At 47.5% G+C, this 22,182-nt stretch overlaps 1 protein-coding gene across 7 annotated transcripts in view; it reads right to left on the bottom strand.

Annotated features, from left to right (window-relative positions):
- BDH1 (3-hydroxybutyrate dehydrogenase 1) overlaps positions 1-22,182 on the bottom strand; it is a 62,927-nt gene that overhangs the window by 9,852 nt on the left and 30,893 nt on the right. For all 7 annotated transcript variants that reach the window (XM_033213117.1, XM_033213122.1, XM_033213116.1 and 4 more), the window contains exons 3-4: positions 11,927-11,999; positions 10,865-10,975 (exon numbers count right to left, since the gene is read on the bottom strand). In XM_033213117.1, the coding sequence (XP_033069008.1) occupies positions 10,865-10,975; positions 11,927-11,999 (184 nt within the window). The remainder of the gene's footprint in view (positions 1-10,864; positions 10,976-11,926; positions 12,000-22,182) is intronic.

The raw sequence follows: 22,182 nt of genomic DNA, 5'->3' as shown, positions 1-22,182 counted from the left end.
AAGGCAGAGACAGCTGAGGACATTCGAAAGAGGGGGCCGATGGGGACGGGGCACTGCGGGAAGAGACGAGAGGACACCCCCATAAGCCATCGGTTGCAGGCAGTGCAGACACATAAGGAAGTGGTGGACACGGGGCTGGAGAGGTGAGGTGGGCAGGGGTCTGCCGGTGGGCATTGCTGAGCTGCCGGGGGGCTTTCATCTAAGCAGACGGCATTTCCTGAGTGTCCACTGTCCTGGGCACTGTGCTCAGTGCTGATGTGCTTTGTCAGGTGAACCCTCGTGTCACCAGGCAGGTTGTGTTGTCCTATTTCATCCTATTCTATGAAACACGGTTTCTTTCACGATAGGCATGACCTACACTCGATGTGAAAATTAAACAGAGTTGGTCATCAGTGACTTAACTGGCAGTGATTTTCCTGAGTGGTGCATGGCATAGTGATGCCTCTTATAAGAGGACAGGACTAGCTGCCAAGAATAAAGGGGTAGAGAAATGCCCACTCTCCAGCCAAGGGCTTGCCCATGGCACACACAGCTGCTACCGCAGCAAACATCCCAGGCGCAGGCAAGGGTGGAAAGCCTAGGACGGTCAGTGGATGTCAGGGGTGCAAAGTTCTCTACCGGGTAGGCTGAGCCTTCTGAATGCTTTCAACCGGAAGAACCCTAACCCCAGGAAAGGAGAAATTGCATCATGCAATTTCAGAGGGCAGAGGGGGAAATGGTGAAGGGACTGCCCAATGGGGCCGGAGGTGCTGGACACAGTCACCCCGGAGAGAAGACTTGAGTGGAGCATGACTGAGGGAGCCAACTTGTTCCATGCAGCCACGGAGAACAGAGCCAGGACCAAGAAGTCAAGTTCAGCTCAAAATGAGGTGTGATGTTCACAGTCTGGAGATGGCATGGGCTGCCTGGAGGTGTTTAGGCAATGAGTGTAGGTGGGGGGTTGTTTGGGGGTAGGAGGGATGTTTGGGGGTTGGGGGCATGCTTGAGGGTGGGGTGTGGGAAACGTGGTACAGAGACAATCCAGGCATTGGACAGGAGGTCGGTCTGATCTCCCCTAACACCCCTTCCTTTCCTTGACTGTCATCTGCACAGCCTGGTTTTCCATTGAAAGGAAGCCTCCCCAGTGGCCCTTTGAAAAAGCAATGCGACATGACCCACTGAGTCTCTGCAGAGGCCTGGCACCAGGGAGGCCTTTGGACCGAGCAGCCAGACTGGAGGCTCGGTGGGTCTAAAGTGTGACTCTGAAATCCCCTAGATGTGCCGAGCTTCCCAAACAAGACACAGGCATGTGTGTCTCAACACAGGACAGATGGGCCTGGAGCTCATGCTGTCATTCCCACACAGGACTCCACCAAGAAAGAACTAATGCCATCTTCAAGTCTAGGGTGCGATGATGTGGTGCCTGCAGACCCCACTCTTCCACAGGTGGCACACAGGTGCCAGGAAAACACGTGTCTTGCTTTAATACAGTCTTCCATCTGGTGGCTCTTCAAATGCCCCTTGGAGTGGAGCTCACATGGTCTGAACCTCGGGAAGGGGGATTCTAGCTGAAGTGCACAAGAGGCATCTAAATGTCCTTCCTCTTGGGACTTGGTTAACCCTGTTGCTATCATTCAGCTCCTCTCAGACCCCTATACAAGACCTCTCCAGTGCCCCAGACAGCATCACAAGGTCCCTGCAGTCCTCAGGGGAACCCCCCCCCCCAACTCCAAGTCAGGTTGCCCATGTAAACTCTTAATTTGGCAGTTTGACAGTGAAGAGTCTTCTTTCAGAGGAAACTAGGGGATTACTCTCACTGCCCATGGCTTCAGGCTTAGCGTTCAGGCTCCCCAGGAGAGCAATGCTACCCTCCTGTCTTTACCTGACAGGCCCCCAGGAACCCTCATTTGCCTTTGGGCAGCCTCCACACCCTGCTCCTGACAACCACACCAACAGGGAGAGAAACTACCAGTGTGTCCCCAGTTATTCAGGGAAACCTTCCCAAGCACCCTCAGCCTGCTGGCTGCAGACTCTGTTGGCCCATCGCCTTCAGGGTCTACCTGTCCTCAGACCAAGACTGCCCCTTGGGCCATGCCACCTCCCTGGCCCCAGGGTCTCTGTGCTCCCTCTGCAGGTCTCTGTGCTCCCTCTGCAGGTCTCTGGAGTCTCTGTTCATCTCTGTCCGGCTGCTCAGGGATAAGCTTTTGGTTCCGTTGTGTTGGTGCCTGTGCAACCGGCTTATTGATAAACCCACTTCTTTAATCTTCCTGTCCCTTTCAACCTCACCTGTAAGCTATTTTTTCCAGCCCTGGATGAAATTTCAGGCAAGTCTTATAGCTTTTCCATTCATTCTCAGACAGTGGACAGAGAGCCTCTTTGTTTTGGCATGAAGAATCCTGTTCAGTCTCGTAAGCAAATAATTCCAGCCCAGCCCGGTTTGAAAGCCCAAACTCCCAAACTTGTATGCAAGGTAAAGCTTTCCCCTGCCCGGCCCTCAGGGCTGCAGGAAGTAGGTGCTGGTGGAGGTCGTCTTTCTCACCGTTTTCTAGCTCCTCCTCCCCTCCTAGTCTTAATTTCTGATCCTTCCAAGGTTGGATCCAGGGGCAGCAAATTAGGGGGAAGACTGTAGTCATCTGAGGCTGGCTGTTGTCTGTTGTTGCTACCCCTGAGACGGCAGGCGCACAAAAGCCAGCTATTCCTTCTTGGGGTGCTTCTGCAGAGTCCACAAATATTCTGCCCTGGAGACCCCTGACCGCCGCTCCAGAGGCAGGGCAGCGAGCCTCCCCAAGCAGCATCTGCTCCCTCAGCCCCTGGCCTCGGTGATGTACCCGCTTCTGGCTGGGGCCACGTGGATCCTCCTAGCCAGCTCACTGGATGGTTACCCTTAAGGTGACTCCAAGCAGCTCTCTCTATTGTCCACACAGGGCCAGGCAACTGTTACCTGCCCGGGTAGAAGGACAGCCGTCTCCCCACCAGCTCTCCGTGCTCTGCTCCCAGACCAGCCACTCCTACCTCAATCTCGGGCCTTTAGACTTCTTCTGGTAGACATTAGCATCACATTCTGTGGCCTCCAGACTCCAGGGCACACATGGTAAGCCAAGAAGCTCTCCGGGGAGTTCCAGAGAAGTCCAGAAGCTCTCCAAGGCGTTCACATGAAGCCCACCTCGTTTTACGTGCCATTGGAGGGAAAATATCAGCACACTAACAACGCTTTCCAGCCACTCAACCTCTTCTACCTCCATTTCTTATAACACTGAGGCAGCCAATGAGCTGATTCTGGCAAAAAGGTTTCAGTCTGTAGCATACATGTTAAGGTGGTTTAACATGTTCTTCCTCAGGGAAGAACATGAGGACGCTCAACAAATGTTATATGTCAGCAACTCATCACATGTGTTAGAAACACTTCAGAGGGGAGCGAGCCTGGGCACCGTAACATTCACAGGATGGGCAGGAGGAGGAGCTAGCAAGCAGACGGGAAGAACCCTGAGAGCATGGAGTCAAGAAACAAAGTGTTACGGGCAAGGGTGGTTTATTTGGTCAAAAGCTGCTGCTGGGTTGAGCATGATGTGGTCTGGGAAGTGGCCAATGGATTTGGGAAAATGGGGGCTGTTGGTATCCTTGACAAAAGCTGGGTCAGAGGCACTCAGGGACCTTCCTGGTCTGGTCCTGCCTTCTTTTCCCAGCTCACCAGGGCACTGGGCTTTGGCCACCTCAAACTACTGGCAGTGCCTCATATGCCACCTGCCCCCGTTTCACAGGGAGCTCCCGTTCATCCTTCCAGATGGTGGTGAGACGCCACCTCTCATTAAGCCTTCCCTGTGCTGATACAAGATCTGCTCCCGCGCCCCTCACTTCACGCTACTCCCCGCTCATTCTGCTTCAGCCACAGGGTCTTTGTGCTGTTTCTCAGGCACACCCTGCACACTCCCTCCTGGGGCTTTGTACTGGGCTGTCCCTCTTCCCCTGGATTTCTGTGACACTTGCTCCCGTACCTCCTTGGTTTCTGTGACACTCGCTCCCGCACCTCCTTTGGATGAGGAAGCTCCAATTTACCTTCTTGGTGTGATCTTTCCTCCCTCTTGAAAATCTGACACCCCATCTACCACATTCATGCTGTATCTTCCTTTCCTGCTTTATTTTTCTCTACTGCTTTTACCTGCCCTTGGAGAAGCAATTTACTTATCTTATTCCTTGTCTATCATCCCCCTTTGGAATCTAAGCTACACAAGGGCAGGAACTTTTCACTGAGTTGTTATATGCTGTATCTCCAACAGGGAACACTGGCAGCTTATCTTAGGTGCTCAGTAAACATCTGCTGAATAAATAAACAAGTACATAAACAGCGTGATGGGGCAAAGCCTGATCCAGGTGTGTTGCACCCCCTCTGGGGGTGCTTTTCTGCAACAAGGAGCAGAGATGTGGGGAGGTAATGCACACAGGATATGGTGGTGTAGGTCTGTGTGTATGAGAGTGTGTGTGTGTGTGTGTGTGTGCGCGCGCGCGCGCGCGCACACGCATGTGCTGAAATGACCCAGGAGAGAGCGTGGAGCCAGTGACGTAGGAGGTGGCAGACATCTGCTGGAGCTAAGTCCTTGAGTTGGCCCAAGGCAATGAGATATAAAACAGAAGAGGAACACTAATTCTGAACAAGAGCAGACCGAGTGTTTAGGTACAGATGTGGCCAGAATCCGTCATGGGGCTAACACTACAGAATCAGGCTAGAAACAGATTCCCCCTTTCAATCCCCATGGTGCCTTATCCAAAGTCTCTGGTGGTGCTAACTGCTTTCTGACTTGCCTGACTGATCTGAGATAGCAGATCGAATGGGTCAAGAGGTAGATACCAACAGACATAACCTGCCAATGAGCTTGTCTGGTACTTTCCTCAAAATACCAGTCAACCAATTCTAGAATCACTGTTGCAGGAGTGGAAGGACCTAAGACCGCCAGTCCAACCCTATTGGTGTAAGTAAGGGGAAACTGAGGCCCAGGGAGGAGACATGTTTGCCCCCTTCCGGGGTTAGTGGTCAATCTGGGACCAGAACCCAAGGCCCTTTTGAAGAGTCTTCTGCAGCACTGAGCAGCCTCTGCCCTGTGCTGTGGAATGTGAGTGTAGCTCCCTGTGTCACTGGACAAGCCAGCACAATGGCACAGAAGCCTAACATTGGACAAGGGACTTTAACACATTTTTATGGCATCATGGTTCTTGCTGGGACCTGCTGAGGCAGGTCCACATTCTGCAGAAGAACCCAGCACCGGGGATGCCACACCCATTCCCCAGAACCCTCCCCAGACGGGTTCTCTCGAGCACTGTCAGGAGTGCGACAGCCTTTCAGGGGAGCGGTTTGGGGATCTGAACAAAACCTAAAACCTGCACATCTTTGCAACTTGCACTTTCACATCTACACAGTGTTCCCAAGAATCGCCAATGGAAGGAGGCAAAGACGTACGTGCAACATGACTCACCAAGGCTTTGTTAATACAGGTTGAGCATCTCTAATCCAATAATCCCAAATCTGAAATGTTCCAAAATCTGAAACTTTTTGAGTGCTGACATGATGCTCCAGGGAAATACTCATTGGAGCACTTTAGATTTTGGATTTTCAGATCAGAGATGCTGAGCGAGTATAATGCAAATATTCCGAAATCTGGAAAAATCCAAAATCCAAAACACATCTGGTCCCAAGCATTTCAGACAAGAGATACTCAACCTATAATAGCAAAAGTCACAAATAATGTATATACCTGCGTTTAAGCTGCCTTGGAACAAGAGACTGGGAAGACTTCACTTTGTTACATAATATACTTCTGTATTATTTGAAGTTATTATGTTTATGTTTTACCACTTTCACAATTCAAAAGAAGTAAAGATGAAAAGGAAAAAAAAAACCTTCTCTGATCCAGATGGAAGGATGTTCAGAGCGTGTCAATATACATAATTTTTTTTTTTTTTTTTTTTGAGACGGAGTCTCGCTCTGTCGCCCAGGCTGGAGTGCAGTGGCCGGATCTCAGCTCACTGCAAGCTCCGCCTCCCGGGTTCACGCCATTCTCCTGCCTCAGCCTCCCGAGTAGCTGGGACTACAGGCGCCCGCCACCTCGCCCGGCTAGTTTTTGTATTTTTTAGTAGAGACGGGGTTTCACCGTGTTAGCCAGTATGGTCTCGATCTCCTGACCTCGTGATCCGCCCGTCTCGGCCTCCCAAAGTGCTGGGATTACAGGCTTGAGCCACCGCGCCCGGCCAATATACATAATTTCTTGTACTTGTTTATATTACTGAAATTTTACATTGAACAGGTATCAAATATTACAAAGATATCAAACATAGTATGGAAAATTCCTCCCCTGGGTTCCTACGGCCTTGAAAATAAAGAAGAATGTCTCACCCACTGAACAGAGAAAGCAAGTTGTCCTGAATGCTCACACTTCCCTTCGTCCTTCTTCTATAGCAGTAGAATGCCTGACGTTTTAGGCCAGGTACATATTGTCTCAGAATACTCACTACATTTTCCAGCCTTCCTTGCAGCCAGGTAAGGCCATGTGACTAAGCTCTGGCCAAGAGAATGAGAGCACAGCTGATATCTGGGAAGCTTCTGGGTCATGTCCTTAAAGAACAGGGGTACGCGCTCAGAAGAGAAATACAATAAAAACAACACTGAGGTACATTTCCCACTATCAGACTGGCAAAAACCAACAGCTTGATGCATACTCTGTTGGTGAAATTGTGTGGAAATAGGCACTCATACACTCCGGGAGGGAATGTAAAATTACATGACCTGTATGATGGAAAATCTGGGAATATCTTTAAAGTGACAATTTATTTTATTTACCCTCTGATAAGAGCAATCTCACTCCCAGGAATTTACTCTAAAGATAGCCCCCAATGGCTGGATGCAATGGTTCACGCCTGTAATCCCAGCACTTTGGGAGGCCAAGGCGGGCGGATTGCCTGAAGTCAGGAGTTGGAGACCAGCCCGACCAACATGGTGACGCCCCCTCTCTACTAAAAATACAAAAATTAGCCAGGTGTGGTGGTGGACACCTGTCATCCCAGCTACTTGGGAGGCTGAGACAGGAGAATTGCTTGAACCCGGGAGGTGGAGGTTGCAGTGAGCCAACACTGGGCCATTACACTCTAGCCTGAGCAAGAAGCGTGAAACTCCATCTCAAAAAAAAGACAAAAAAGGGATAACCCCCCAATAATAACGAAACTACAAGGTTATTCATTGTGGCATTATTTGTAATTGCAAAATATTGAAAGCACCTAAATGCTTATCTACAGGAGATTTTGGTGAAGTAAATGATGACCCACCCACTCAGTGGGGTGCTTCAAAGCTGTTAACAAAGTGAGAAAGATCTCTGTGAGGTCATACAAACTCTGTGAAGTTATACAGACTCTGTGAGGTCATACGGACCCTGTGGGGCCATACGGACCCTGTGGGGCCATACGGACTCTGTGAGGTAATACGGACTCTGTGGGGCCATGCGGACTCTGTGGGGCCATGCGGACTCTGTGGGGCCATACAAACTGATTTCCAAGATACATTGTTAATGTTTTAGAAAACCAAAGAGTGTATGCAATGTGCAATCACTTGTGTAACATGGGGGAAAATGAAAGAATGGAGTGGAACAGATAGGAGGTGAGGGAATAACGCTACTTTGATTTTACCTATTTGTATAATTTTTGACTGTACAGCCTTGTTAATGGTTTACATATTCCAAAATGAAATTATATCAACAAGAATCAACAACAAGGAAAACAGATCACAAATAAATGGCATTATATTTCAAATAAATAATATAATGATAAAGAAAAAACAAAAATTAATGCAAGTAACTTTTAAAAATAGTGCTTTGGGCCAGGAGTGGTGGCTCACGCCTGTAATCCCAGCACTTCAGGAGGCCAAGGTGAGTGGATGACCTGAGGATAGGAGTTTGAGACCAGCCTGGCCAACATGGTGAAACCCTGTCTCTATTAAAAATACAAAAATTAGCTGGGCGTGGTGGCGGGCATCTGTAATCCCAGCTACTTGGGAGGCTGAGACAAGAGAATTGCTTGAGCCCAGGAGGCAGAGGTTGCAGTGAGCCAAGATAGTACCACTACACTCCAGCTCCTGCTGGGGTGACAGAGCAAGACTCCGTCTTAGAAAAAGTAATAATAATGCTTTGTATACCTTCAGTCATACCTTTAAAGTCAAAAAACACTTTAACAAAATCCTAAATAAGCTCTACTGTGGCAACCATGGAGGTGCCCCACGTAGACCTCCCTTCAGGGAAGTCTGCTGCAGGAACGGTTGACAGCTACACCATCACAACCCCTGCAACTTCACAGCCATGGCGTGAACGCCACGACCACATGTGCCTGGCCTGCCCTCAGCACACAGAGGGATCGCAGGACCACTCCTGGCCAACACTGGTCTCCTCTAACAAACAATCTTTTCTTGGGGCTTCCCCAAGGTCCCAGCCAAGACTCTCAGACGACAGACACTGCAGTCTGAGGCTTTGCCTCCCTAATCTTCCTTCCTTGCGATTTCTTACCACACTGTATTGCAATCACAAGCTTTCCCTGCCTTTTTCTGCCCCTTCCCTCTTGAACCATTCTAGGCGTTTCCCTAATCCATCTCTTGCACATCTACCCCTATTTTGGCACTGACTTCTTGGAGGATCCAAGCCGACACATCTACTTAGTAAGTTTTGCTGTCTGTAATGGTATGAATGTAGCAATTCTGAAACTATGTTGTGTGTATTGTAGGACTAATCAATTGAGTAAAGATATTGAAATAGGAATTAGGGTCTAACTGCAGGAGAAGGAGGAAACAAATATGGAATGAGATAAGCAAGGAAGAATGCTTTGTGTTGAATTGGAGTAGATCAACATAACCTTATGATTTTATGAATAAATACATAAAATCACAAGGTTACACTGACTTTATATGTATGCTATAGATAGAGTGTGTGCATGTGTGTGCTTGTGTGTGATGATATATATACATCTTGTAGCTCTGTCCACTGACAGGGGCAAGATGAGCAATGCCCCAAGCCCCACTGGCAATGAGCCCACCTGATGCCCAGATCTTGGTTTCTAAATTTCATTAAAAGGAGCTAGGTAGAAAACACACATCTACAGAGAGACCTGTGTGTGAAAGTTCACAGCATCATTATTCACAATAACCCAAAATCCAAATATTTTTATCCAGACATCCATCAACTAGTGAATGGATGTTTTAAAAATATAGTATAGCTGGGCACGCTGGCTCATGCCTGTAATCCCAGCACTTTGGGAGACTGAGGTGGGCGGATCACGAGGTCAGGAGATCGAGACCATCCTGGCTAACACGGTGAAACCCCATCTCTACTAAAAATACAAAAAGTTAGCCGGGCATGTGTTGGCGGGCGCCTGTAGTCCCAGCTACTTGGGAGGCTGAGGCAGGAAAACGGCATGAGCCCGGAAGGCAGAGCTTATAGTGAGCCGAGATCACTCCACTCCACTCCAGCCTGGGCAACAGAGCGAGACTCTGTCTCAAAAAAAAAAAATATATATATATGTGTGTGTGTGTGTGTGTGTGTGTATACACACACATATATATACAGTATAGGTGGCAGGGCATGGTGACTCACGCCTGAAACCCCAGCACTTTGGGAGGCCAAGGCAGGTGGATCACCTGATGTCAGGAGTCTGAGACCAGCCTGGCCAAGATGGTGAAACCCCGTCTCTAATAAAAATACAAAAATTAGGTGAGCCTGGTGGCTCATGCCTGTAGTCCCAGCTACTCGGGAGGCTGAGGCAGGGGAATCACTTGAACCTGGGAGGCAGAGGTTGCAGTGAGCCAAGATTGTACTCACTGCACTCCAGCCTGGGTGACAAAGTGAAACTCTGTCTCAAAAAAAAAAAAAATTAAATAAAAAAATAAATATAAATATAAATATATATATATATATATATATATATATATATAGTATAGGCACACAATAGAATACCATTCAGCAATGCAAAGGAACGAACTACTTATGCATTCTGCAACATGGATGATTCTCAAAAACATTACAGTAAGTGTTCAAGAAGCCTGGCACAAAAGGCCATGTATTGTATGATTCCATGTAGATGAAAAGTCCAGAAAATGCAAACCTAAAGAAATAGAAATCAGTGGCCACTCAGGGCTAGAGGTGTACGTGGAGACTAACTCCCAGTGGGTCGAGAGGGAGAATTCTGAGTGACGGAGTATTCTGAAAGTGGACGGTGGTGGTGGGCGCACAACTCTCTAACTGGAGTCCTACCCACTGTTTGTTTTTGCAGTCTCAGGTCCCAGTGCTTCCCTTCATGCCCCTTAAATTCTCCTCAATGTGTCCCAAAGGAGCCTCATGCTTTCAAGCCTCTGCTCAGGATAGTCCTCCTGTCCAGCAGGTAACTCCTCCCAGTCCCCACCTATGGCAGCGTTATTCACTTGCCATGGCCAGAACAAATGTCACTTCCTCTGGCCTGCCATCATCTATCCCTTCCTTCTATACAGTCTCACCGAACATTCTCGCACACCCCTGAGAATCTTCTTCACTCTAATTCTTCAGCTGTGTCTACGCATGGCTGTCTCCTCATCACTTGACACGGAGCAACTTCAGGGCAGGGACAAGATCTCATTCTTCTACTGCACCTAGCAAAGTGTCAGGTACATCATAGCATTTGACAAATGATGGACGCATGAGAGGATGGATGGATGGATGCATGGATGATGGATGGACAAAGCTATGAAGAACAAGTGGGACCAAAGCCAGTGGAAAATGGACAGGCTGGTTTAAGCAAAGGTGAGCCAGTTGTTAGGAAAGGAATTTTTAAAAGACTATAAAACAATGACTGTGTGTAAAAGACCATGGTGAAGAAGATAACTGTCTCTTACCTTCATCAAGCAGCCAGCAAACACAAGGAAGCCTTTTGAATGTAGATGCTTGGCCAACGAGAACCCAAATCCAGAGTCACAGCCTGTGACCAGGACAGCTTTGCTGCCAACCTGTTTTACAAGGTCAGATTCCATGTTAGGAACCAGGGGTACAGGGGCAAAGTGACCGGGCCTCTCCACCCTCTGTGCAGTGAGAGCTAGTGCTTCCTGAGTGGCCCCAGCCTGGCCCTCCCTACCTTGTTCTTGCTGTCTGGAGAAGCACCAAGGTATAGTGGAAAGGCCAGGTTCTAACCCAGACTCTGCCACCAACCAGCAATGCTGCTTGAGAAAATTACTTCTGCCTTTAGAATCTCATCTACAACCCCCCATGCTACATGTGAGAAACAGTGGTCTTTTTTAAATGCTCAATGTAGTTAGTGATAGAGCTGGAACTGAAACCAGGGCTAAGAGATTCCAGAGTCTAAACTCTTCTTTTTTTTTGAGATGGAGTTTGGCTGCTGTTGCCCAGGCTGGAGTACAGTGGCACGATCTCAGCTCACCGCAAAACCTTCACCTTCTGGGTTCAGGTGATTCTCCTGCCTCCCGGGTAGCTGGGATTATAGGTATGCACCACCACACCTGGCTAATTTTGTGTTTTTAGTAGAGATGGCCATGTTGGCCAGGCTGGTCTCGAACTCCCTACCTCAGATGATCCACGCACCTCAACTTCCCAAAGTGCTGGGATTATAGGCGTGAGCCACTGCGCCAGACCTCCAGAGTCTAAACTCTTAACCCCTAACTTGCTGGGTGGGGCTGGGAGTTCTGGCTCCACACTAGGCCTCCACCGATACCTTCCTAGCTGGGAGGGGCTGGAGTGCCTCATTACTGATTCCTTCCCACATGGATGGGGGTATGTGAGCTCATTACTGATGAGGGGCTTTGGAGGAGGTTTAAATGAGAAAGTGGCTCCGAGTGTCCTGGAAACACTAAAGCCCCACTCCGAGGGTAGCTCAGGGCCCAGGGGCCCAGAGGAAAGGGTTCTGACCATCCAACTGGCTCCCAGGTAGCTGGGCTTCCACTCACCGGCTCCACTGCACCGGCATAAGTCCGACGGCCAGTCGGGATAGAGGAAGTAGAACCAAGCAATAGTGGGCGTCTGCAAGAGAAAAGGAAGCCGTGAGTACCAGGACAGACCTTGTTCCTGGGGCAGAAGCAGCTAGACAGACCCTCAGCCACACTGGCCTAAAGCAGCACTGGCTGTCTCTCCAGCCCCGGCTCCTGGAGACAGCTTGCTGGTACAACTGAGTAAGAGGGCCTCTTTCCACCAGCGTTGCTGGCTGACAGAAAGTGAGCCAGCATTTGCTATGGCTATGTTTGCCACTGTCCAGGAAGAGCCTTCCTGAGAATAAAGTCAATTTCGAAGCTATTTTTGTTGGGCAGGCTCTGCCAAACCCTGGCCATCCAGTGTTCCACTCCAACAAAGGTCCATTTTCTGCTTTCTAAGGTGACATAGATAGGTAATGTTTCAAGCTAATTCAAGTGTGAACTATCCTTGCAGTAGCATAGCTTTGCTAAAGCCTTCTGCAATTTTGATGTCTTAATCCCCAGTAGGCTAAGCTTCCTGATAGTTATTTCAACCATACTTTTTATTTTAAAATAATTGTAGATTCGCATGCAATTAAAAAATAATAGAGAGATGCCAGATCTTACCTAATTTCCTCTAAGGGTAGCATCTTGCAAAACTGTATTACCATATCACAACCAGGATATTGACACCGATACAATAAAAATACAGAAATTTCCATCACCACGAGAATCCTTCATGGTACCCTTTTATAGCCACATCTACTTTCTTCCCACCCCACACCATCTTTAACCACCACAAATCTGTTCCCCATCTCTATAATTTTAGCATTTCAAGAATGTTATGTAAATGGAATCATACAGTATGTATCCTTCAGGGGCTGACTTTTTCATTCAACATAATCCTCTGGAGATTCACCCAGATTGTTATGTATCAATAATTTGCTTCTTTTTTATTGCTAGGTAGTGCTCCATGACACAGGGGTGTCACAATTTGCTTAACTATTTTACCTACTGAAGGACGGCTGAGTTGTTTCCCATTTGGGCATATTATGAATAAAGCTGATTGAACGTTCCTACACAGGTTTTTGCGCAAACGTTAAGTTTTCATTTCTCTCGGATGGATGCCCGGGGTGCAACTGCTGGGTCATATGGTAGTTGCAGATTTCGTTTTTTAAGAAACTGACAAACTGTTTATGAAAGTGGTTGTAGCATTCTACACTCCCAGTAGCAATGTCTGAGCGACCCAGTTACCCCATATCCTTGCCGGCATTTGGTGGGGTCACTATTTTCTAGTTTAGCCATGCTGACAACTGTAGCATGATATTTCGCTGTGGTTTCAATCAGCATTTCCCTAATGGCTAATGATGTCGAACATCTTTTCATGTCTATGTGTCACCTGTCTTAGTCTGTCCGGGCTGCTATAACAAAATACCATAGACTGGGTGGCTTATAAACAACAGAATTGTGTTCCTTACAGTTCTGGAAGCTGGGGAGTTGAAGAGCAAAGTGCCAGCAGACGGTGTCTGGTGAGGGCCCACTTTCGTCACAGACAGATGTTTTCTCACTGTAACCTCACACCTGGCAAAGGTCTCTTTTATAAAGACGCTAATCCCATTCATGAGGGCGCCACCTTCACGACCTAATCACCTCCCAGAGCCCCTGTACCTCCAAGTACCAATACCTTAGGGTTAGGACTTCAACACAGGAATTTGAGGAGAGCACAAATATTCAGATCATAGCACCATATGTTTGGTAAAATGCCTCTTCATGTCTTTTGCTCATATTCTATTGAATTGTTTGTTCTTCTACCCCATTGAACGTCGAGAGTTCTTCAGTTGTCCTACCTGCTAGTCCTTTGTTACACATGTGGTGGGCAAAATTTTTCTCCTCGTCTATAACGTGCCTTTTTATCCTCTGTAACAGGGTCGACTGCAGGGGGGACATGTTTCACCTGGACTTGGAATCAGGAGACCAGGGGCTGTAACCCAGACTCTGCCACCAACCAGCGACTTCTGCCTTCAGGATGTGTGTCCTCATCTACAATCACCCATGCACCACGTGGGACAACAGAGGAGTTTTAAATGCCCAACGTAGTTATAGACCTAACTAGTAAAACCAGGGCTGAGAGAGTCCAGAGTCTAAACTCTTAACCCCTAAATAAAATCTAATTTTTCCTTTTATGGGGCACGCTTTTGGTGTCAAGTCTCAGAGCTCCTTGCCCCCAGAACACAAAGATTTTCTTCTATGTTCTTTTCTAAAAGTTTTATAGTTTTGGCTGGGTGCGGTGGCGCATGCCTGTAATCCCAGCACTTTGGGTGGCTGACGTGGGCAGATTGCTTGAGCTCAGGAGTTCGAGAACAGCCTGGGCAACATGGCGAAGCCCCATCTCTGCAAAAAATATGAAAATTAGTCAGGCCTGGTAGCTCACGCCTGTAAGTCCCAGCTACTTGGAAGGCTGAGGCCAGAGGATCAACTGAGCCCAGGAGGCGGAGGTTGCAATGAGCTGAGATCGCGCCACTGCACTGCAGGACTGGGGGACAGAGGGAGACCCTGTCTCAAAAAAAAAAAAAAAAGGGTTATAGTTTTATGTTTTATATCTTAAGTCTATGATCCATTAATTTTTGTGTAAGATGTCAGACCTAGGTCTAAGTTTTGTGTCCATTTGCTCCAGCGCCATTTTTTGAAAACGTTATCTTTCCTCCATTGAATTGCTTTTGCACTTTTGTCAAAAACTGGTTGCGCATATTTGGGTGGGCCTATTTCTGGATTTTCTATTCTGATTCATTGATATATGTGCTGCTACTTTATTTTTCTTCTTCAAAATTCTTTTAGCTATTCTATTTCCTTTGCCTTTCCATATAAATTTTAGAGTAATCTTGTCTTTATCTATAAAAAATATGACTGGGATTTTTATAGAAAGTGTGCTAAACCTGTGTGTCAATTTGGGGAAAGTTGGCCTCTTTAGTTTGTTGAGTCTTCCAATTCCTGAGTACAGTATGGGGTTTCCATTTACATAGATCTTTGATTTCTTTCATCAGTGTTGTGTAGGTCTCAGCATTTAAATCCGATACAAGCAGCCGGGAATGGTGGGTCATGCCTGTAATCCCAGAACTTTGGGAGGCCGAGGCGGGTGGATCACCTGAGGTCAGGAGTTCGAGACCAGCCTGGCCAACATGGTAAAACCCTGACTCTACTAAAAATACAAAAAACCAGCCGGGCATGGTGGTCGGGGGGGGGGGGTGCCTGTAATCCCAGTTCCTCGGGAGGCTGAGGCAGGAGAATCGCTTGAACCAGAAGGCGGAGGTCAAAGTGAGCTGAGATCACACCATTGCACTACAGCCTGGGCAACAAGAGCGAAACTCTGTCTCAAAAAAAGCCAACCAAACAAAAACAAAACAAAACAAAAAACAAATCCTACACATGCTTTGTTACGTGTAACATGTTTGTTACACCTATTTCTCTCTTTTTTTGAGCAACTACAAATGGTATTGTTTTGTTTTATTTTATTTTATTTTTTGAGACAGGGTCTCACTCTGTTGCCTAGGCTGGAGTGCAGTAGCATGATCTCGGCTCACTGCAACCTCTGCCTGCCACACACAAGCAATCTTCCCACCTCAGCCTCCCCAGTAGCTGGGACTACAGGCATGCACCACCACGCTCAGCTAATTTTTGTATTTTTTGCAGAGACAGGGTCTCACCATGTTGCCTAGGTTGATCTTGAACTCCTGGACTCAAGTGATCCTCCCACTTCATCCTCCCAAAGTGCTGGGATTACAGGCATGAACTTCCACATCTGGCCAAAATGGTATTTTTTAAAAATTTGATATCCATATGTTCATTGCTAGTATACAGAAATGCAATTGATTTTTGTGTGTTATCTTGTATCTTGTAACCCTGCTAAACTTACTTATTAGTTCTGAGAGAGTTTTTTGTGGATGCCTCAGGATCTTCTATGTACACAATCATGTAATCTGCAAATAGTGAGTCTTATTCCTTCTTTTCCTATCTATATGACTTATTTCCATTTCTTACCTTATTGCACTGGCTAGAAATTATAGCATTATGTTGGATAAGTGGTGAGAATAACATCCTTGGTTTGTTCCCCATCTTAGGGGCAAAGCATTCAGTCTCACCCTTAGGTATGTTAGCTGAAGGCTTATGGTGTCTACCCTGTATCAAGTTCAGGAAATCCCCCCTCTATGCCTATTTTTCCTGAGATTTTTGAAATCATAAATGTGTGCTAAATTTTGCATTTTCTGCATTGATAGAGAGCATCATGTAAGTTTTCTTCTTTTAGTTCATTAATTTGGTGGATGAGATTCATTTTCAAATAACGAACCATCCTTATATCCCTGGAACAAACCCACATGTTCTATCTTACTAGGCTGGTCATTTGGCTAGAGAGAGCAAATTTTTGGGGGGGGCTTTTTGCATCTGAGCTTACCGGCATTTCTGGGATGCCGGCTTCTTCAACTCCAAATCTGGGACATAAGAAACAAAAAGAAAACCTAGAGAATTCATCACTGTGCTGTTTCTTGGGTCCTGAGATTCTTAGCTGGTCTGCCTTCTTTTCTCTGCCTTTTAAGAGGCATTTTATATATTATATATTTACTAAATTATTTATAATTTATGTAATATCCAGGGTTTTTAGTTGTACTTAACAGAAATAATAGAGAAAAGTACATCTACTCCATCTTCCCAGAAGCAGAGGTCCTGTTAGTTTTTAAACAAATATTAACCCAGTAATGACAAGTGGAGGAGGCAGTGGTGAATGAGCAGGTGGTAATGGGGGAAAAGAGATGGGAGATAGACTTACCTTTTCTGTATACCATTTTACGGCATTCAAATTTTGTTTTTTGTTTTGTTTTGCTTTGTTTTTGAGACAGAGTTTCACTCTTGTTGCCTAGGCTGGAGTGCAGTGGCATGATCTTAGCTCACTGCAACCTCCGCCCCCGGGTTCAAGCAATTCTCCTGCCTCAGCCTCTTGAGTAGCTGGGACTACAGGCTTGAGCCACCATGCCCGGCCAATTTTTGTATTTTCAGTAGAGACAAGGTTTCATCATATTGGCCAGGCTGGTCTCGAACTCCTGACCTCAAGTGATTCGTCTGCCTCGGTCTCCCAAAGTGCTGGATTACAGGCGTGAGCTACCGCACCCAGCCTGCCATTCAAATTTTGTACCATGTGAATATATCACCTATTCAACATATTAAGCTTTTAAAAAAAGTATTAAAATATGTTCTTAAAGAACGTTAAATTCACTAGACTGAAATGAGGGTTCTCTAGGAAAACCCGCCAAGGTAACCGCCTGTCCTTTTGCACTGCCACAGAGGAGTCTCTTTGGATTTTAAGTCTGCGTATGGATGGCCCTGAGTGAGCAGGATAGTGTGGTCGGTGCACCTGAAGTTCATGAATGACTCCATCCAAAGAGCATCACTTTGTTTTCCCACGACCCCCAGTGTGGCTCTGCAGAAAGGAGAAGCTGTCATTGAAACTGCCATTGCGAAAAACTGAGACAGAGAAAGAGAGCGGACCTAACCAGCTCCATGTTGCTTCTAACCTCCAAGCTGTCCTTGTTCATTCCTGGCTGTGGGCTGAGCTAGCTTTGGGAGGAACTCAGTTTATAGTTTATAGTTTTATTTTTTTGAGATGGAGTTTCACTCTTGTCACCCAGGATAGAGTGCAGTAGTACGATCTTGGCTCGCTGCAACCTCCATCTCCTGGGTTCAAGCAATTCTCCTGCTTCAGCTTCCCAAGTAGTTGGGATTACAGGCATCCGCCACCACGCCCAGCTAATTTTTGTATTTTCAGTAGAGATGGGGTTTTGTCATGTTGGCCAGGCTGGTCTCGAATTCCTGACCTCAGGTGATCCGCCCACCTCAGCCTCCCAAAGTACAGGCGTGAGCCACCGCGCCCAGCCTATAGTTTACAGTTTAAAACAAAGATGGCAGACCTTTCCCAAAACAAACCTCCTTCTTGCCTGGGGATTAGACTGTTTTTGTAGGACTAACAAATTAGGCACAAGATTAGAAATTATAAACTATAATTTACAGTCATGTAGCTGGAAGCTACAAGATTCTGACCCTCCCTAAACTATTCCTAAGGTCAGTGCTTGAGATATTTTGCAGACCCTGACCTTGATGGGTCAGCTGGTACCACCCGGATGGATAAATTGGCTCATCTGATCTTGTGGCCCCGACCCAGGAACTGACTCAGCACAAGAGGACAGCTTCAATTTCCCATGATTGCGTCTCCGGCCCAACCAATCAACACTCTCTCACTGGCCTTCTCCCACCCACCAAATTATCCTTAAAAACACTGATCCCTGAATGCTTGGAGAGACTGATTTGAGTAATAATAAAACTCTGGTCTCTTGCACAGCCACCTCTGCATGAATTACTCTTTGTCTATTGCAATTCCTCTGTCTTGATAAACCAGTTCTGTCTAGGCAGCGAGCAAGGTGAACCCACTGGGCAGTTACATCCCTAGTGGAACTAGATGATTTATTCCTGTCTCCTTAAAGGCCACCCCCTTAGAACTTTTTTTTTCTTTCTTTCTTTCTTTTTATTTTTAGACAGCGTCTCATTCTTTCACCCAGACTGGAGGGCTGTGGTGCAACCTCGGTTTACTGCAACCTCCGCCTCCCGGGTTCAAGCAATTCTCGTGCCTCTGGCTCCCAAGCAGCTGGGATTATAGGCATGCGCCACCACACCCTGCTAATGTTTGTGTTTTTAGTAGAGACGGGGTTTCACCATGTTGGCCAGGCTGGTCTTGAACTCTTGGCCTCAAGTGATCCACCTGCCTTGGCCTCCCAAAGTGCTGGGATTACAGGTGTAAGCCACCGTGCCCAACCTGACATTTTTTAAAGTAACAAAAAGCAAAAACGTCGTGGCGGGGAGCAGTGGCTCACGGCCTGTTAAAAAGCAAACTCCCAGGCCCCTCCCATTGACATTCTGATTCAGTAGGAAGGGCTGCCCCAGAAATCTGTGTGTGTCATTCACCTCAGGGGATTCCAGTACAAAAGGTCCTGGGTGAAGAACTGGTTCATCTACGTTCAGAGCAGTTGTTCTCTGGGCTCCTGTTTATCAGAATCACTTGGAAATGTGATCATGGTTGTGTGGTTATATTATTAAAACGAGTTCTTATCATTTAGAGATAAATACTAAAATATTTGCAAATGAAATACCACGTTCAGGAATTGCTTTGAAAAAAATCTAGTATGGGGAGGGGGAGGAAAACGGAGACGCAGCTGAAACAAGATTGGTCATGTGCTGATAATTATGGAAATCCAGGTGATAGGTACACCAGAGATTAATATACCACTTTCTACTTTTGCATTTGTTTGAGATTCTCCATAGAACGATTTTTTTTTTTTAATCACAGCGAAGTTCTTTAAAGTATTCCTTTGCCTAGCATCACTCCTGACCCAGGGATGAGGCACAGATACTTTTTCCCTCACTGTTCTCTAGGTGAGTCTAACCCATAACCAAAGTTCAATACCTCTGCCCTACAGAAAAAGAAAAAAAAGGCCTATCCCCAGAAGGTTCCCCTTGGAGCCTCTTGACTGCCAAAGCCCCCAAATCCCTGTGAACAGCTGGAGGCCACAGCCCAGCTGAGCTGTGACAGACACTGCTCTTTGCCTGCCAGCATCCATTCTTCTCAGGTGCCTCACTAACCAAAATCTGGATTTTGTCCGGGCCAGCAGTGTGCCCAACTCTTTCCAGACCGCCGCCCACCTCGTGGTCACGTGACCTGCCTCTGGCCAATAGCCTGCAAGCAGAGGTCGACCATGATTGCTGAGTTTTGCTTTCCCGATGCAGGTGCGTTGCTTCTTCCTGCCTGGACTGAGGGTGGAGGTGGAGGACTATCACAGTATCCTGGGATCCTGAGCTGCCTTCACAATAACACAGTGGAAAAAAACACGCCTGGGTTCCCCAAAGCCACAATGGCCCTGGACTTGTAGGGGTTCCTGCTACTCTTAGTGTGAAGCAATCCCAGCAGATACACTGGTCTCCCAGGGCTAAGAATGCCCATGAGGCCTTAGGCCCAAAACCAGCACATAAAATAGTGTGTATTTCCCTGGAGGGTCTCCTCTGCCCAGGAGGGTCCTGCAGTGACAGCAAGCTGCTGGCCAACCAAGCCACTAACACCAACAGTTACGCCAGTCTCGGTCTCTCCGGAGGCACAAGTTAAGCTCAAGATGGTCAACACACTTTCTTTCTTTCTCTTTTTTTTTAAGACGGAGTTTTGCCCTTGTTGCCCAGGCTGGAATACAATGGTGTGATCTCGGCTCAACGCAACCTCTTCCTCCCAGGTTCAAGTGATTCTCCTGCCTCAGCCTCCCTAGTAGCTGGGATTATAGGCATGTACAAGCACACCCAGCTAATTTTGTATTTCTATTAGAGACGGAGTTTCTCTATGTTTGACAGGTTGGTCTCGAACTCCCGACCTCAAGTGATCCACCTGTCTCGGCCTCCCAAAGTGCTGGGATTACAGGCGTGAGTCACTGCACCCCGCGGGTCAACACACTTTCTGAAGGGAGAACCCAAAGGGGTGGCTGTGAGATTCAAAAGACGAGAGCTTCCTGATTTTTGCCCTAACCCAGGAACAGAATTAGAGAGGGAGGAAGCGGTGCAATCTGGCACCTCCCCAAGGCCCTGTGGAAGAGCCTGCTGTCCTCAGAGCCCTGGCCGTCCCGGCTGCATTGGAGAGCGCTCCCTTTGCTGGCCAGGGCGTTCATTCTGGCTTCTCTCTCTTACCAGTTTGTGTGCCTATACCTTTTATTGTCCCCATCAGGAATCAGCAACAATAACCAGTAACCCAGCTTTCTGCTGAGAGGAGCCATGAGTCCATTCGAATCTAACAAGACAGGGCTTAGGCAGAACACACGTCAGTGGCACAGGTGCAGCTCGGGAGAAATACGGGCTCGTGGCAGCATCCGTGAAAACAATTCAGCCTGTTTGACCATGAATCACACCTGTGGTGTGGCGGCCAAAAGAAGCTATGTGAGCCTGGGCTGGACAGGAAAGAAACTAGGATAGGGGAGGCAAGAGCCCTTCTCTACTCTGCCTGGGTCAGGCCACCCTGGGAGCATCATGCGCTGCACCTGGCCTGGGAGCTGAGCACTGGTGACCAAAGTCCAGGAGGCGGGGTCCCAGATGTGAGGGTAAGGCACCTGCCCCAGGGATGCCAGACTCTTCTGGCAAAGCTGGAAATCTGAAATCGGAGGGCCATGGGGAGCCAGTAAGCACAGCAGGTTGTCAGGTGTTGGGGTTGGGGGCCTCATCCAGCCACTCCTGGGAAGGTTTTCATCTGGACAGAGCCATGTGTACTGGGTGACGCTTGCTCTGGGCATGTCAACAGTGGTGGTGTTTTGTTCAGGCACCACATCTTAAGAAGGAGCACAGGCAAAGTGCAGATCATTCAGGAGGCAGTCCTGGATGATAGTGGACAAACCATGAGAGATAAACAAGGAAAAACCATGTCGGGGGAATAAGAGTAGGCGAGTGGGTGGGTGCTGAGGGGGCACAGTGCCCTGGGGAAAAGGGAATAACTCGCTGAGTGTGAATGCAGGGGCAGACCCGAGAACAAGGAGTGGCATTAACAGGAGAAAATATTTCTGCTCAATAAGGACTGCATGAAAGAGATGTCCAAACAAGGAGGCCTGCTATGAGAAGTACTAACCTCTCCATCACTGGACATATTCAAACAGAGGCTATGAGGTCACTTGTTAAGGATGCTATCAGCAAGATTCACTCACAGGTGGAGACGAGTATGAGGCCCTTTCCAACTGAGATGCAAGCAAAATGATCAGGCCAAAGGTTTTCCCCACCACTGAGACGTCCTGTGGGATCCTAGGCATGGCAATTACCCACCATGCCAGCCTCCTTTTGCACCTGGGTCCCCCTCCACACTGCCCACACCTTCACCCTGTGACATTGACTCTACTCTGACTCAGTTCTGCGGTTGTCCACCCACCGCCCAGGCCCCTCAGCCTAACCAAGTTACGTCTCAGTCCATCCACAAGATTCTGAATTCCCTTTGACAACCTTTCTTTCCCCTCACGTGAGCCAGGAGCTTGACTAATGCCTCACTTTCCTTAAATTTGAGAACAAAACCTTTGTAAAAGTATTTTAACTTCCTGTGGGATTATTTTCTCCTCTGTAAAAAAAAACTCCAGAAATCTCTAAAAGCCATCATGGAGACAGATCTTGCCATTTCTATTAATCACCCACTGAAAAAACAATTGCAGCAA

This window comes from Trachypithecus francoisi, unplaced genomic scaffold (genome assembly GCF_009764315.1).
Source record: "Trachypithecus francoisi isolate TF-2019V2 unplaced genomic scaffold, Tfra_2.0 Lachesis_group0, whole genome shotgun sequence".
Classification (NCBI taxonomy): Eukaryota; Metazoa; Chordata; class Mammalia; order Primates; family Cercopithecidae; genus Trachypithecus; species Trachypithecus francoisi.
This window is presented reverse-complemented; position numbering and strand designations above follow the sequence as displayed.